The following is a 15,285-nucleotide window of genomic DNA, read 5'->3' as shown; positions in this document are numbered from 1 at the left end:
TTGATACTTAATTTTTATTTTGTAGTGATAAATTCTAATGGCTGATTATAATTAGTAAGAGTTCCAGGTACAGAATACAGTGATACTTTTTCTCTGGCAGCCTTACAACATTCAGATGACATCTTAGGTTTTTCCTCCCACCTCCAGCCCTAGTTGCAATGTTTTTCTTTATCATTTGCAGTATGTTTTTCCCATAATTTATTTTTCTGCGTTTTAAAAAGCAAGGCCTTGTTAAACCGTGATTTAAATCAGTATCATTTGGTAAAATGTGGACATAATTGGATCCTGCAGTAAAATACAAGCAGCTGCTGAGCTGCCAGTTTTGATTAGCCTGTTCATTCATCAGAACGGTCTCCTTGCTCTTCACATACCCTAAACAATAGTTACTTTTACTTTTATCTCAATCCTCTTTCTTATCTGTGCTCCTTAAATGGAGACCAGATAATAGGAGAAGAAAAGTACCTGTCCTACAAATTACAGCGCATAAAAGTGGAAAGGTTTAGTGTGTGCTAGAGAAGAATCGTGGAGGTTGTGAGGATGCAGAAAGGAAGGATACTGCAAGGCAGATCTACGGGGAGTTGCTGCCCGTGTGCCCAGTTTGACTACTTGAATTTTCAGGCTGTAATTGGTGACACAATGTGAAGAATAGAGTTCAGACTGACAGAGATGAAATCACTTATCTTAGTCTTAATTTCTCACTGTTTCAAATGTAGTTGCAATTTGGTAGGTTTTTGGGGGGGGGGGGGGTTTGTTTGTTTGTTTGTTTGTTTTGGTTTTAAATCTCTTGGATAAATTGAGGGATAAGACTGTTTCCAACAACTGTTGTGAAGTGCTCTGTATTGTTTATAGTAACTGCAAAATATTCAGACCATTGTGTTTTACTTCAAAGCATAAATATACTAAAACTTAATGGTGCGTTTCATATCTCACAAGAGCTCAAAACAATGGCATTACACAAGCTTTAATTCTGGATGCATTTATAGTTTCTGGTTTGTGGTTATTTTTAGATGAACTGTAGCTTGATTTTAGTAGTAGAACAGATTTTGTTTTTGAAAAACACATTTTCTTTGAACTTTAAAAGAGAATATGGTCATTTTGTTTCAGAATGCTACTGGAAGCTCTTTAGGGCATGTTGACTTGCTGTCACTGTTGAAAGTTATCTAATTTTCAACTGGGTTTTTAGCATGTGCTTAAAGGAAAATAGGATGAGGAGAGGGAGTGACTTTTATAACTTGGACCTAAAGCTGGCATCTCAGTGCTGATTTTAACTCAAACAAATTGTGTATAGAGACAAGCTAAAAACTGGAGGGCTTTGCTTAAGTACCAGGGTAGCATGACATTGGAGTGGCCTCTTAGGCTTATCTTCAAAGCTTAAAGATCAGTTGGATGCATCTTAAAATGTGCAGTCTTATAGTGAGTTGGTAAATACGGAAGTAGCTGTCTAATTTCAGTGTTTCAACTTTTCCAAGCCTGAAAGGTTTTCATGTTTTCAGGAAAACTGTGGTTTATATAATTCTTGTAAAAAAAAAAAAAAAAAAAAAAAAAAAAGGAAAAAAAATGGTGGTGGCATTAGCAGCCACTTGGGACAATAGAGGCAAGACTCAAGAATTTCTCCTGGTGAAGAAACCAGAAGGGTTTCTATAGCTGAAAAATTGAAATGAGCATAGTTAAGGCTCCTGAATGTACACAGCAGCATAAATTAGCTTAGATCCTAGAATCGTAGAATGGTTAGGATTGGAAGGGACCTTAAAGATCATCCAGTTTCAACATAACATTTGATTTAAACATTTTTAAAATGCTTACTGTTTTCTGTTTGGCGGGCCATAGGCTCATTTTTATTGTTAAGAAAAGCCCTTTGACAAAAGACCAGGAGTACTGAAGATACAGACTTACTTGGGAGGGCATTGCTAGGTTTTGATAGAAGAACAGAATAAACTGGTTTAATGGTTTTCTTGAGTCCTGATACCCAAATCAAAGCACTGGAAAGTGTTTTCATGTTGAAAATGTGAGTCACAAAACTTTACTGTATCAGTCTGTATGAACATACATACCCATCTTCTGACTATTCAAACATTTCTTACGCGGTTAGATTTGACAAGGTTTTGTATTTTGAACAGTTTGAGTGTATTGGGCACCTTTTATCTTTTTGTGAAAAGAGCATTGCTACAATACAGGAAAAATGTGTCAAGCAGGTCTTGGAACAATGAACCTGAACAAAATAAAAAGGCTTTAAATCAACTGATCCATCATTTTTACAATTTGAAAATTGCTACATGATGCTGTATAAACCGTCCTATGATCCAAGGATCAGTGAAGGGCCATGCTAATTAGAAATCTATGCTGTGCTTTTCTTCATTAGTTGCTTAGTTATAAGAAAGGAGTAATCAATCACATTGTCGTTGTGTATTGAATAAAGGAGCAAATGAATAATTGCAGTAGCCAGTCTGTCAGACGCCACGTGAGGAGCTGGTGGCCATCAAGCTGCATATCTTTTTGCGTGGCTGCTGACAGATTTAGAGGACCATCTCTTTCATAACTTAATCTTATCGACAGTTTGTCCCATTGCTGTAAATATAGCTTGCTTTGACTTCAAAATATAGTTTGAGAGACAAGAATGTAGGATTCTTGAGGACAGGAGTGGAATTTTATCCCCGTTGAGGGCATGGCTCTCTGAGTGTTATGTCAGCTGCTTTGTGGCAGGGAGTAAATTGTGAATCAAAAGGCTTCATGTAGCTGTAGCTTATGTTTGAAGAGATAAAACCCCCAGGCTTCCATGTTTTAAGGATCCTTCCATGTTAGATTACCTATCTGTTTTATTTGTTCTTTGTTATTGCTTTGTCATTTTAATACTGTGAAGGATAGAAGAGAAACTGGGATTTGTATAAGAATTGAATTTGCTTATGCTGTTCCCCTCACCAGTCATAGAGAAGTTGTACCTGTTGACACTTTCTGTAAACTTACTTCTCCTCATAATGTTTTTCTCCAGATGGCTTTGGTTAAAAAAAAATACATTTTCTGAGTAAGTTTTCAAAAGCATTTGCAAGGTTTTATGTGTTTTTTTCAGTTACTCTTTTTAAAGTAAATAGATCCCTGATTAAGATCTTACAGAGAATTTGACTTTCTTTCCAGATACAGTTAAAAAACTTCAGGACCAAAAGCATGACATGGAAAGAGAGATAAAGAATCTCCACAGGAGACTCCGGGTAGGTTAAAATCTAAAAACTCAATAAACTGTGAACTTGGAAAGTCATAAGACCTGCATGTGCAATTGTGAAAAGATAATATTATTAGATGTAATACCATTAAAATAATTATTTCTGAGAGATGGGCATCATATAGAAAAATATTTACTAACCTACAGACACTAAAGAATTCTGGAACGTTCCCAGTGTCACAAAGATACAGTGTTGGGTGTAGGAGAAAATGTTCCTGTGCCTTCTGATGCATGGTTTAATTTTGTAATTCCCCCCCCTCCACTTTGAGCATTTTCTTTGTTTCTAGAAAAGAAATTCATGACCTTGGAAGTCTGATTATTTCCAGCAAAACTTCTTCAATTTAACCTGTAAGTTAGGTTGTATCTAATGCCAGAGATGAGTGCCTTTGCCACTCCTGTAACAGCATAGGGAAACTATGAATAATAAAGGTAACTTTTATTTTTAGATTCAAAATTCTTGCTGCTGCTTTCAGTTTTGTGTTTTATTTATTTATAGGAGGAATCAGCAGAATGGCGTCAGTTCCAGGCTGATCTACAGACTGCAGTGGTTATAGCAAATGATATCAAGTCTGAGGCCCAGGAAGAGATAGGAGACCTGAAACGTAGATTACATGAAGCTCAGGAGAAAAATGAGAAGCTCACTAAAGAGCTGGAAGAAATCAAGTCACGCAAGTATGCAAAGACAGTAGGGATAATGCTGCTTTTGTAGGGGGGTACAACTTTGGAAATCCAGTATCTTGTCTATTACTGAGACTCTGGAAGTTCGTAGATCTGTGCCTGTCTGTATTTCCACAATGCAGGCTTTCAGGGGTCAAAATAACTTTAAGAACAGTATTTGTTTCTTTATACTATTTCATCCATCCAAAAATATTCAGTTTGCAAAACCAGGTTAAGTGGGGGATTTTTCCCATTTAACAGCTGGGCATTTTCCTCAGTGTGGAAAAACAAGGAGTGTTGGCCTTTCTGTGCCATCATTAGTATTTCTTATTAGCAGCCAAGGCTTTTGGTATGGTTAAAATACAGCTGGATTTTTACCTGAGAAGAAACCCTCATCTAATTCTGCATATATCGTGTACTGTTTTCTTTCCACTGATAATTGTTTCTGGGAATGGAGATGCTTTGGTATAAAGACATTTTTAGTAGAATAATTCAAACTATAATGTATTATTACTTGAATTAGGTGCTACAGTTATTTAGAAACTGAGTTATACATCCTTCAGAAATATTGAAGTCCTCATATCCATAGAATAGGAACATCTTGGACAGCATCATTTGAATCTGACTACATTGTCTCTAGAGATTGGATATATCTATGTATAGTTTACAATTGCAGTAATGATGTTTGTATTATATATTGTGTATATATTAAACAATGTCTGTATATTAAACAATTTTTTCCATGTGGATGGGCATTTTATAGTGTACATTACACTTAACCCAGCATCCAGTAGGATATGAAGTAATGCAGGCTGTGGAACTTGCATAAAAATGGTAGGAAAAGTAGACTGGTTACACTGAAAACGGAAAATTATCTGGCTGGATGACTGGTGGGCAGAAGGCATCTATCTGAAGTAAGATCACCAAACTAAGACATATGAACAGTTCTTACTAATACATCTCAGCCACAATTGTAATTGTTCAGTTACTGCAAGTGAACCTCTGAGGTTACAGGTGCACTTCTGAAGGTAGGACTGGCTTGCTGTTTCCATATTATCCGCAAGCATTCTTTGACTTATTGATGCACTGCAGAAAAGAGGCAACTGAATCAGATTCTTTGGATACTGGTATTGCATTAGAGGAAAGGTGCTAGAAAAGTCTGAAGCAAAAAAAAATCAGTCAATGCTCTGTACTAAAAATCAAAGTAGTTGTTTTTTTAAACTGATTCAAATGCCGTCTAAAGACGTATGCCAGAAATGTGTTCTTACCTCCTTAGTAAAATGTTTTCTATTTATGCAGGTGGAAGAAAAAAAAATCTGCTCTCTGAGATTGTTACTTTCATGAGAAACAGTGAAATTCTTAAGGCTCAGTTTTTTTCCATCCATGTTTACATGTGTGTGTGGGAAAGATAGAAGCAGGAATTAAGCCTTAAATCAAGTATTGATTTGATAGACTTTTCACCTGGTGCTGAAGTTCTCTTGCTAACAAATAGTAGGAACTTACAGTGATAATTTAGGTTGGTAATCTATTTCTAAATTATAGTGGAAAGAAAACTAGGTTAATGTAATGGCCAGTTTGGACCACAGATTTTAATTTGGCTTCAAATTTCCATTGAATTTTTAAGACTTTGCATGTTAAAATGTTATTTAAACGCCTTAAATGGGATGCATGTTGATTTCAGGCAGGAAGAGGAACGTGGTCGAGTGTACAATTACATGAATGCTGTCGAGAGAGACTTGGCAGCTCTGAGACAAGGAATGGGCCTGAGTCGCAGATCATCCACCTCCTCAGAGCCAACTCCTACAGTAAAAACACTCATCAAGTCATTTGACAGTGCCTCCCAAGGTAATTATTTTCAACCAGTGTCGTAGCTGTACCAAGGTATGATTTTTGCATATGTTGGCAGGGACACTTCTAATGGCTTGGGTAATGCAAAGATAAATTATTTAACTGTACTGTCATGACCTGTAAGTGATGGCTGAAACAAACCAACCTAAACTAGACTGCACAACAGATTGCTTGCTGCGGTTATGTGCAAGCATCCTTTTCTTGTCTTTATTTTCATTGTTGCATTGCCAATGACTCATATGCTAGATGCTTTGATTCAGTGCTCCTGTATATTAGAAATACATAAACACATATTACGCACATAATTATAGCTAGAAGCACAGCTGATTTCAGGATGACTATTAAAATGTGAACTTAATGTGCCAAATTAAGCATTCTGAAAGCCATGTAATAGCTAGAGCTGAGTTTGTTTCTTTTAATGACTTACATTCTTGTAACCAAAGTGCTGTTGAAAATTAAAAATAAGGTCCAGCTAGTATCACCTGTTAAAAGATAGAGGGAATATTTTCTAAAATGAAAGGGATCTCACTGTTGAGACAGTATTCACTGTAATTCTGATTGTGGAAACAGGTGCTGTTGTCCTTCTCTGTAGATGAACAGAGTAAAGAATCCAATTGCTTACCTTGAAAGGAGAAGTGTTTGGGGTTTAGCTTTGTTTGCATGGAAGGCCCTCTATGGATTAAAATATTTCCCCTGTCAGGTCTTTGGGGTTTGAATTTCACTTACAGTAATGTTGCTGTGAGTCTCTTATGCAAAAAGGCTTGGCCTGAAGTAGACTGTTTTACCAGAGAGACAGCACTGTACTGTGCATGGCAAATCTACTTTTAATTGCGTATAACCTGAAAATTGGTTAAGGTATAGAAGCATCTCGATATTATTTGGTGATTCTGTGCATGTTTCTATTTCTACACTTGTTCTCTTTCTTCATAGGCATTTACAGTTTTTTACTTTGCTAATGTTAATTTAGAAGGGTTTTTTCCAATCTGCTGTTGAATAAAGGTGCTTTCCTGACAGAGTTAGATGGTAAAATGATAAATCCCTTCTTTTGAATCTTTTATTTCAAGCTAGTGTCTGCCTTATTCCTCAGCATTCATGTCTAAACATGCTGTTAAATAATCAGATGACTGATTCACCAATTCAGTATCTATCTGTTTTCATACATTTCTAAATTTGTTATTTGTTTAATCCCAAAATTTCAGGGATATAATATCTAGTACCTGTGACCTTTGATTGGAAACCAGAAAGGAGAAGCAGGTGATGCAGGTTATCTTTCTTGTCTTACTGGCAGACCCAGGAACCTGATACCATTTCTTTAATTATCTGAAGATCAGAGAACTAATGATGCCATCTTTTACATCTGCCAGGGTAATAATATCCTTCACCTTAGCCTTGTCCACCCCCAGTAAACTTATGCTTTAACTGTGGGTGATATATTCAAGACAGAAAATGAATGTAATTACAGAGGAGTAAATGTGTAGGCATACATTTAAATGATTTTGCAGTCAGTTACTAATTGAAATTCTGAAAAATGTCATCTGGTATAACTAGTAATGTAAAGTACAAAGCGAGAGTTCACTACAACAGCCAATCTCCTGTTTCACTGCAAAACAGCGCAATGCTCATGGTGGCTTCCTTTCTGTGTTCATACTAGTTCCAAGCCCTGCTACTGCCACAATTCCTCGCACTCCCCTGAGCCCAAGTCCCATGAAAACTCCCCCAGCTGCTGCTGTATCCCCTATGCAGGTATGTGTTTTATGACTGCACTTAATCCTTCTTTGTAAAGAAAAGCATGTGAAACTGTGAGTGGTAGTATACAGATACTGGGGAAATGTTGCCTCAAGGAAGTAGTTACTAAAATGTTCTGTCTCACAGGAGTGTTTCACTGAGAACTGTGTTGTAAATAGAAGATTTGGCATAATTTGGAAGTTCTCGTTAAATATTCCCAACCATCACTATCCTGTGCTACTGAGAAGCATGGGAGAAAAACTTTATCTGCATTCCTTAGTTTTAGAGTTGCTATTTGCCAGTTCTTAGTCCTGCGCCTGGCATGGAAACAGCAGTAATCCCCCTTCAGGCAATGAACTGAGATCTGCATAGAATCTGTCACCGACCATCAGTATAAATGTATCCCGTGTGGTGTGTGTTTTCAATATCAGACCTGACCAGAGAGGAATGAAATAACTGTGAATTAATTGTCTTTGTTCATTTTGTACTGAGTGAAGTTTGTCAAGTTGGTGACTGTACTGTGTATTTTGTCCTGTCCCCTCTAAAGCTTTGTCCATTTGTTCAGGTGCTAAAGGAGCTTACGTACACTAAGACTGCATCATCGACACTATCGTGCTCAGCTTTATAGATCATTGCTGGTTTTATTATCTCACTATCTGCATGAAGCGAGATTTGGCAAAAGCCAGCAAGTTTCAGGACAAAGCAGATAGGACCAGATTCACAAATTAAAAATCAAAGAAGCTACTATGTATTTTAATATCAGTAATTCTGCTGTTGCTTTCAAGATACTGTGTACCAGAAGTACCAGAACTTAATTTTTACTGTAGGTCAGCGTAATGTTCTGGGAATAAATCCTCTCTGTGTGAACTGAGTAATTTACATGCATATAAGTTTTTAGTATACCTGGAACAGACTGACTGTTCTCCTGTGCTTAGACTAGTGCAGCTTTTATTAATTTGAGAGTGAATTCCATGAAACAAATAGATAGCCTCAAAACAGAGAAAAAAATAAATGTTTTTGTGAGAGCTTCTGCTACTTCTGTGGCTCAGTCACTCGACAGCAGTTTTCTAAAGTAGTTAAATGTGACAAGTTCTCTGACAGATGCTTTGTTCCTACTGATCTGTCTTTATATTTCTATTTATTTCTGTGCTCTTGTAGGAAGAGGCAGACTTAATCTCATGTTCTGAAAGGCTAGGCCAGAGCTTTGGCAGACAGAAGACTTTTTTGATGAAGCCTAAGGCTTATTTCATTTTATTTACCTGTAAATTAACCATGATCCAAAATAATCCTTTAGAATACTGCAAACCTGCTCAAATTTACAGCTCTTTGATGTTCTTGGTCTGCCAGAATTACTTGAATATTGAATTGAACTTCTGGTATACAACCAAGTCATTAACAGCTGGATACTCATTAGTGGCAAACATTGCCTGAAAAACAAAGGGGAGGGCCTGTAAATGGAAACAGCTTCTATTGTCTTTTTGAAGATAGGCGATTTTCTTGAAAGTATTTGTAATTATCCAGAAGGCAAATAGGTTTAGTGACCTCAATTATGTAAATTGATTTAAAGACTATTTCCTGTTCAACAGAGAAGGGGTTTTGGTTCAAAACCAATTTTCATTATCTTTTCTTTTTCTTTGTTTTCATATTACTACCTTGGGGGGGTTGTGTTCTATGTAATTTTTCATCTGTTGTTTTTTGCTCTTTTGCAATTGAAAAGCAAGACTTTGCTAAGTCATCACTGTGTGAGTTATGTTTAAGGAGGTACATTCTAATAGACATTTTTGCAACTGAAAACCAGCAAACAAACAAAACTCTTTCTGGATTCAGGTCCAAGCCCACAGCGGAACATAGCTGTTATTTAGCACAGCGCTTAGCAATGCTGCAGAACAGTTTAGGAAGACAGGTATGAAGAGAATGCTCTTCAGACTGTAAAAACAACCCTGCTAGGTTAGCCCAAAGCTTAGCTGGTCTGGTATGCCACTGAGAGTGACCAAAGCAGATGCCTAGGGAGGAATGTAAGGAAAGGAAGAATGTCTGTTGTTTTCCCTAAGTACTTTTTTTTCCTGTTTCATTGCTGGAGGACCCTCTGAAGTAGGTGCGGGTTCAGGTTTACTCATCATCACTGAATGTTCTGCTTTGCTTTGAGCATATAAACTTTCAGACCCAAAGCAGTTTGGTGTCAAAGGTTTCCACATCTTCACTATTTAATATGTGAATAACCGTGTTTGTTCTGAAATTGCCGCGTGTGAGTGCAATGGCAGATGTTTGTTCTGCATTGTCTTACCTGTGTGCTGGTTCCTTTCCTAGAGTTGTTACTCATCATACGCACAAAAAAATGTAATCTGGAAGGTCATAAGTAGTTAGCGGAAAGTTTATCTTCAAACTAGGAATGGCTGTGAGAAAGTAATTATTGGTTATCTTAGCATCTTTATCTCTTACTGTAATTGCATTATACAAAGACTGCTGCGTGGAAACATTTTATTTAACTGTGATGTGTGAAGAAAATTGTTCACATCAAAACTGGTTCGTAAATTTTCTAGCATTTTCTTCTGCTAGACTTCAATGTAGGATGAACAAGAGGATCACAGATTGCAGGGCATCTTTAGTAATTTCTGTGCGATGTGTAGCCTCCATGGGTAGCCTCAAAAGCAAGTGATTCCTCCAAACTTTTGATCCTTTTATTTAGTGCTGAGGAGTTTGAATGCTATTATAGAGGACAAATGGTATTTAGCAGCTAATTGAGTTTTAGGACATATTTCTAGTTGAAGGAGAAGAGGTGTTTATAAAGGGATTGGTAGGATCCATACTTGTTCAATTGCACCTCAGGTGTGGTTTGTTTTGTAGGTGAAATGAGGAATGGCTAATCTGCAAATTCACCAAAAGCTCAGTCAAGCAGAAGAGTTTTTAACATTTGTATTAACGTTTCAGGGAAGATTATTCTCCAAGAGACTTGTGCTTTACTACCAGATAGATGATGCCCAGTAGAACTAGATAAGCATTAGTTGGTTCATTTTCCTCTAATTTGTGGTGTATTAGTCATGATGTTACCACTGGTAGTTATAAGATACGTAATAAGGAACTAGCAGTAGTGAAAGTAAGCTCTGTCTGCTATGTCAACAGGAGCAAAAAGGCTTAACAGGGACAAGGCCTGTACACAGCAAGTTATCAGTTGAGCAGTATGACCACTTTCTGGCAATATCCTTAAAGGATGTTTGTTTTCAAGTGATATCTGGAAACTGATCTGAGTGATAAAGATATATGGCTGGCCAGCAATGTGCCTGCTCTGTTGTACACACCTTTGGGTCCTGGCTAAAGTTCTGTACTGCCTTGTCTTTGTAATGACAATCCAAAAGCTAACCAAAAGGAAGTCTTCTTCTTTTAATCTCATTATCTATCTGCTGTTTCCTTGAGGAACTGGAACAAAATGGCTCTCACTTAGGTACCGTCCTTGTCCTTTATTCAAAATCCCAAGTGGGTAAAGTGAACTTTAAAGGTATAATGCAAGCTTGAAATACCAGCTCCTATGGGAAGCTGTTGTAGACACTTCTGTGCATGGCTCACAATCCAGTCAATTTAACCTGCACATTTACAGATATATAGAGCGAGGAAATTCTTCATGCTATGTGTTGGCAGTTGTTTTCTTGATCTGATTTCTAGCACAAAAGCATAACTCTAGTTCGACTGTATAGAATGAATAAGTAGTCCTGTAATCCTGCTTGCGCTACGTGATGCCGCAGAGTATATACTGCTAATGTTTTTTAATCACAGTTTTGAATTTGTGTGTCTTGCCTACATGATTCGGTGTGAGAAACATCTGACCTTTATTATCTAATGAAGATAAGGCTCATTTAAACATCTCATTTAATCCTTGAGCAGATGGAAAGCAGAAAGAGTTTTCAGGATAAACAAATTACTGAGCTGATTTTGGTTAAATATTGGAACCCAATAGAAAGGACAGGGTATGAATCTACTGTAATTTGCAATAGGCTCTTTCCAGATGGTCTTCCCAGAGTCTTCAGCAAGTGCCTATGTGTTTCAGTAACTGTAAGGGTAATTACTGCATTCTCCAGTTAATTTGTGTGACACAAATGCTTATTTCAGTGCTATCCAGTGGTTATTAAATTCCTGTGTGCAAGATTTAACACATCTGTGATCAGGTCCTTGTACTTTAACCTGCCAGAAGCCTTGCATTGCTAAGTATTTTACATAAAACTTGAGAAGACAAAATTCAGTTTGTAGCCTGTGTAGAGCAGAACAGAAATTAAAGTGACCTGGGAAAGAAAAAATAATTATATTTGTGTTTTCTTACATATTCGACAAATACTTCACAAAATGTCTCTCTCCAGTTGTTCACAGAGCATCTCAAATAGGTGGTAACAAAAGCTGTTTATGTTCTAATCAGTAAAATAATAGTAAATAGTAAAAATACTTTAAAAGCTGTTTTTTCACTAGGGTTTTTCTTAGCAAAGGGGACTTTGGTGTATACCCAGCACACCATTATCCTAATTTTCCAGGAAAAGGCTCAAAGTAGAGGTCTAAGTTAGTAACACAAATCAGACACTAAAATCTTGGCTGCGTTATAGGGGGTTGTATTAGTTTGAACATACCAGGTTTAACTAGAACAGGTTTGCACAAACGAAACATAAATGAAGGTGAAAATTAACACAAAAACTACAAGAGAATTTGCAGCTTTAATTTGCAACATTGGTTTGAGGAACAGGTTTCAGTTTAAAAAAGCAAATGTTAACAGTGTCAATGCACAGTGTGTGTATGGCAAAAGCAGCTGGTAAAGAGGACACATCCTTATTTACCAAGTTATTTTTAAAGGTTCCTGTATTATTCTAGGTCTTTTAATTCACTAATAGTGTCATATCTGATTTCTGAAAGTGATTCTGCAGTTCCGTATTTGCTTTTTTACCTTCAAATTATGTTTGACACAAGTATTTTTCCATTTCAGAGGCATTCTATAAGTGGACCAATCTCAGCTTCAAAACCCCTTGCTACGCTGACAGACAAAAGACCAAGCTATGCTGAAATACCTGTTCAAGGTATTTATCCAAATTCATTCCAACTTTGCTCTTAAAAATGCTATTAATATTTATTTTATATTGTTTGTTATCTAAAGCATTATCATGTTATATGCTTTTTAGTATCAAAATATTTAAATATTTTCATATAATATCTCACATTCAAGTTATTACTTGTGTTTCATCACACATGGTGGCATATCATAAAGATGCTTTGATGAATTTTCAACAAAGCCATGATCGCATGCTGATAACTCGGCATCATTCTGACAGTTTTTAATGTGTGCATAAACTGAAATCACTTGCAAAATCAAGATAAGGTGATTTCAGGGACATGTCTTGCAGCTGTCTTCCAGTTATTAAAAATACACACTTTGGGGTTACATTATGTATTGTGTGGTTGTGGGTTTTGTGTTTGGATTTTCTTTCCCCCAGGAATGAAACAAGGATGATGGTTGGCATTGCATGTGAATAACGAAGTATAAACTTACTAAGTATTGAATCTTCACGAGCCAGATGAAAAATTGAATGGAATTGAGTGTTGATTTATCTCTTTCCCAATATTTCCCTGTTCTGCAAACTTTGTTTTGTCTCTCATAACACTGTTCACAATGTGCTCTTCCTGTGAGAATGAATGGCTATCATCTGTTGGGTGCAGCCCTCTGATTTATGCCTGCTTTAGGGGTGGGTTTTTTTCGTGTAGATGTTTCTCAAGATAATCCCCATATGACTCCAGGCTGAATATTTCCTCTCAGTTTGGTATTCCTGGGGTCTGATGCTTTCTAAAGGGTTGGGTGTTTTGTTTTTGGTGGGTTGTTTTTTTTTTTGTAGCACTTCATAATAGTCTGTATGTGCCAGATTTCCTTCTTGCTTTTGTTAAATGCATATTGAGGTTATTTGTACAATGCAGCTGGAGTTTTAATTTTAGAAACTTGGATATTTTTAGGAATATTGAAATGCCTTTCCAAGAAGATAGTTTAGTGTTCTTTAACTGTTACAGAGTTCATGGGTAGATATCAGCTTAGACAAAATGAGTGGTATGCTTTACATAGTAGTTGTGTTTCCATTATAGTCAGTTAATGCAGGAGAAGGACTGCATTCCAGTACACTTTGCCAGACAGAATTTCTGTTTACAACAGTATATATTTTTAAAGCATCTTTATATCAAGGTATTTTGTAGCTTTTTATGTCACATTTTCAACTATTGAACAGGGTTTCACTATTTTTTAATCCTCATTCTTCATTTTTATGATTTTTTTTTTTTGTATTTAGATTACTGCCTTCCAAGTGTTTCTGCATAGGAGTATGTAGACTTTTTGTTTACAGTCTAAAGGTTTTATTTGAAGGAATATTTCTTCAAGAATAGGAAATAGCTTTGATTTAATGCTACAGAAATGAATTTTGTTATAGTTTGATTTTACTTTGGCAATAGGCAGAACTCATCTTTCCCCTCAGTATTTAAAGGTATCTTTTGGACTCCAATGCTTGCAGGAAAAGAAGAAAAAAAAGGACATGATTTTATTTAAAAAATAAAAAACTCCAATACCCCCAAACCAACTTTCAACAACCCAAAGGGAAAAGAACCACATGGGGTACAATCCTCATTGGCATATTGAATATTTTTGGCTGTGTACTAAATGGAGATTCCTTGCTCAGCCTTTTGGTTTAGCAATTAATTTTTCATAGACCAGGGCAAGTGGATTATTAAGAGGCCTTAGGGAAAAAGGATTAAGAAGGGATGTATTCATAGTGAGCTTCATTGGTAATGAGCAAATTTAGGCCTTCTCTTTCATACAGATATAATCAGTTGCTTTCAGTAAAAGAGCCAAGCTGGGGCACTGGTAGACAGTATTAATGACTCATACCTAAATGTCTTAAATTTAACTGGAGCCTTTGTTAATGCTGTTTTCTTCTTCTTTGTCCAGAACATTTGCTGAGAACATCCTCTACCAGCAGGCCAGCATCTTTGCCAAGAGTACCTGCTATGGAAAGTGCCAAATCTATTTCTGGTAATATCACGTTTTTTAGATGAGTAGTAAAATTAGGAACTCTTATTTCAAAATATACTTCCAGATCTACTTTACTTTGTCAAGAGAGAGCTTTGGTCTTCAGACTATCAAGCTCTTGTCAGGAAAACTCTATTTGAGTGTATGGAATAGCTTATTTTTCAGTGTTCAAGTTTTTTATTCAGGTATTTGAGGAAAGAAACTGAAGTCCACTAGTAAAATAATATGTTGTTTTATTGAATCAGGTGGAACTGAAGAGAATTGTAATTGATCATCTAGTGTACTCACTGTTGCATATACAGATGTCCACCAGCATACGAGATGTATACGTGCATGTATGAATCATGCACGTAACAGTTGACTTCTATGTCATCTTTCTCTGTATTACAGACAGTTTAGGTGTACAAGGTATATATGAGGAAAGAAACTGTTCCTGGCTGTTGCTTTTCTTTGCTTGGATGTAGCATTATTTTTTAATTGAGTGAGGCAAAGAAGCATGTTACCCATCTCCAATTAGGCCATTCTGTTTTTATTTGTGGAAAGAATTACTGTAAATGGCTTAAAAGAGCATGATTGTTCTTTCTAGGTAACAGATATGTCATTCTACATTATCTAATGTATATAAATGTTTTGCATATTACTTAGCAAAAATTGTACCCATTGCAGTGAATCATTTTAAAATAGTCCATTTTGTGATTGGCATCATCCACCAATATCCTTCAGTATTACTCAGAGTGGTTGCTGCACATTTGATGTTAACTTTGGGTTTTTAAAATACAGACTTGCTAATTAGAAGTTTAGGTGCAGT

At 36.4% G+C, this 15,285-nt stretch overlaps 1 protein-coding gene across 8 annotated transcripts in view; it reads left to right on the top strand.

The window, feature by feature from the left end:
* SPECC1L (sperm antigen with calponin homology and coiled-coil domains 1 like) overlaps positions 1 to 15,285 on the top strand; it is a 71,767-nt gene that overhangs the window by 28,382 nt on the left and 28,100 nt on the right. For all 8 annotated transcript variants that reach the window (XM_057411418.1, XM_057411412.1, XM_057411413.1 and 5 more), the window contains 6 exons: positions 3,130 to 3,203; positions 3,711 to 3,886; positions 5,553 to 5,716; positions 7,371 to 7,462; positions 12,402 to 12,492; positions 14,397 to 14,480. In XM_057411418.1, the coding sequence (XP_057267401.1) occupies positions 3,130 to 3,203; positions 3,711 to 3,886; positions 5,553 to 5,716; positions 7,371 to 7,462; positions 12,402 to 12,492; positions 14,397 to 14,480 (681 nt within the window). The remainder of the gene's footprint in view (positions 1 to 3,129; positions 3,204 to 3,710; positions 3,887 to 5,552; positions 5,717 to 7,370; positions 7,463 to 12,401; positions 12,493 to 14,396; positions 14,481 to 15,285) is intronic.

Source organism: Pezoporus wallicus, unplaced genomic scaffold (assembly GCF_028554395.1).
Source record: "Pezoporus wallicus isolate ANWC-B61680 ecotype Strahan unplaced genomic scaffold, APGP_CSIRO_Pwel_v1 contig_6401, whole genome shotgun sequence".
Taxonomy (NCBI): domain Eukaryota; kingdom Metazoa; phylum Chordata; class Aves; order Psittaciformes; family Psittacidae; genus Pezoporus; species Pezoporus wallicus.
Note: the sequence above shows the minus strand (reverse complement) of the source record. Positions and strands in the feature narration are given on the sequence as shown.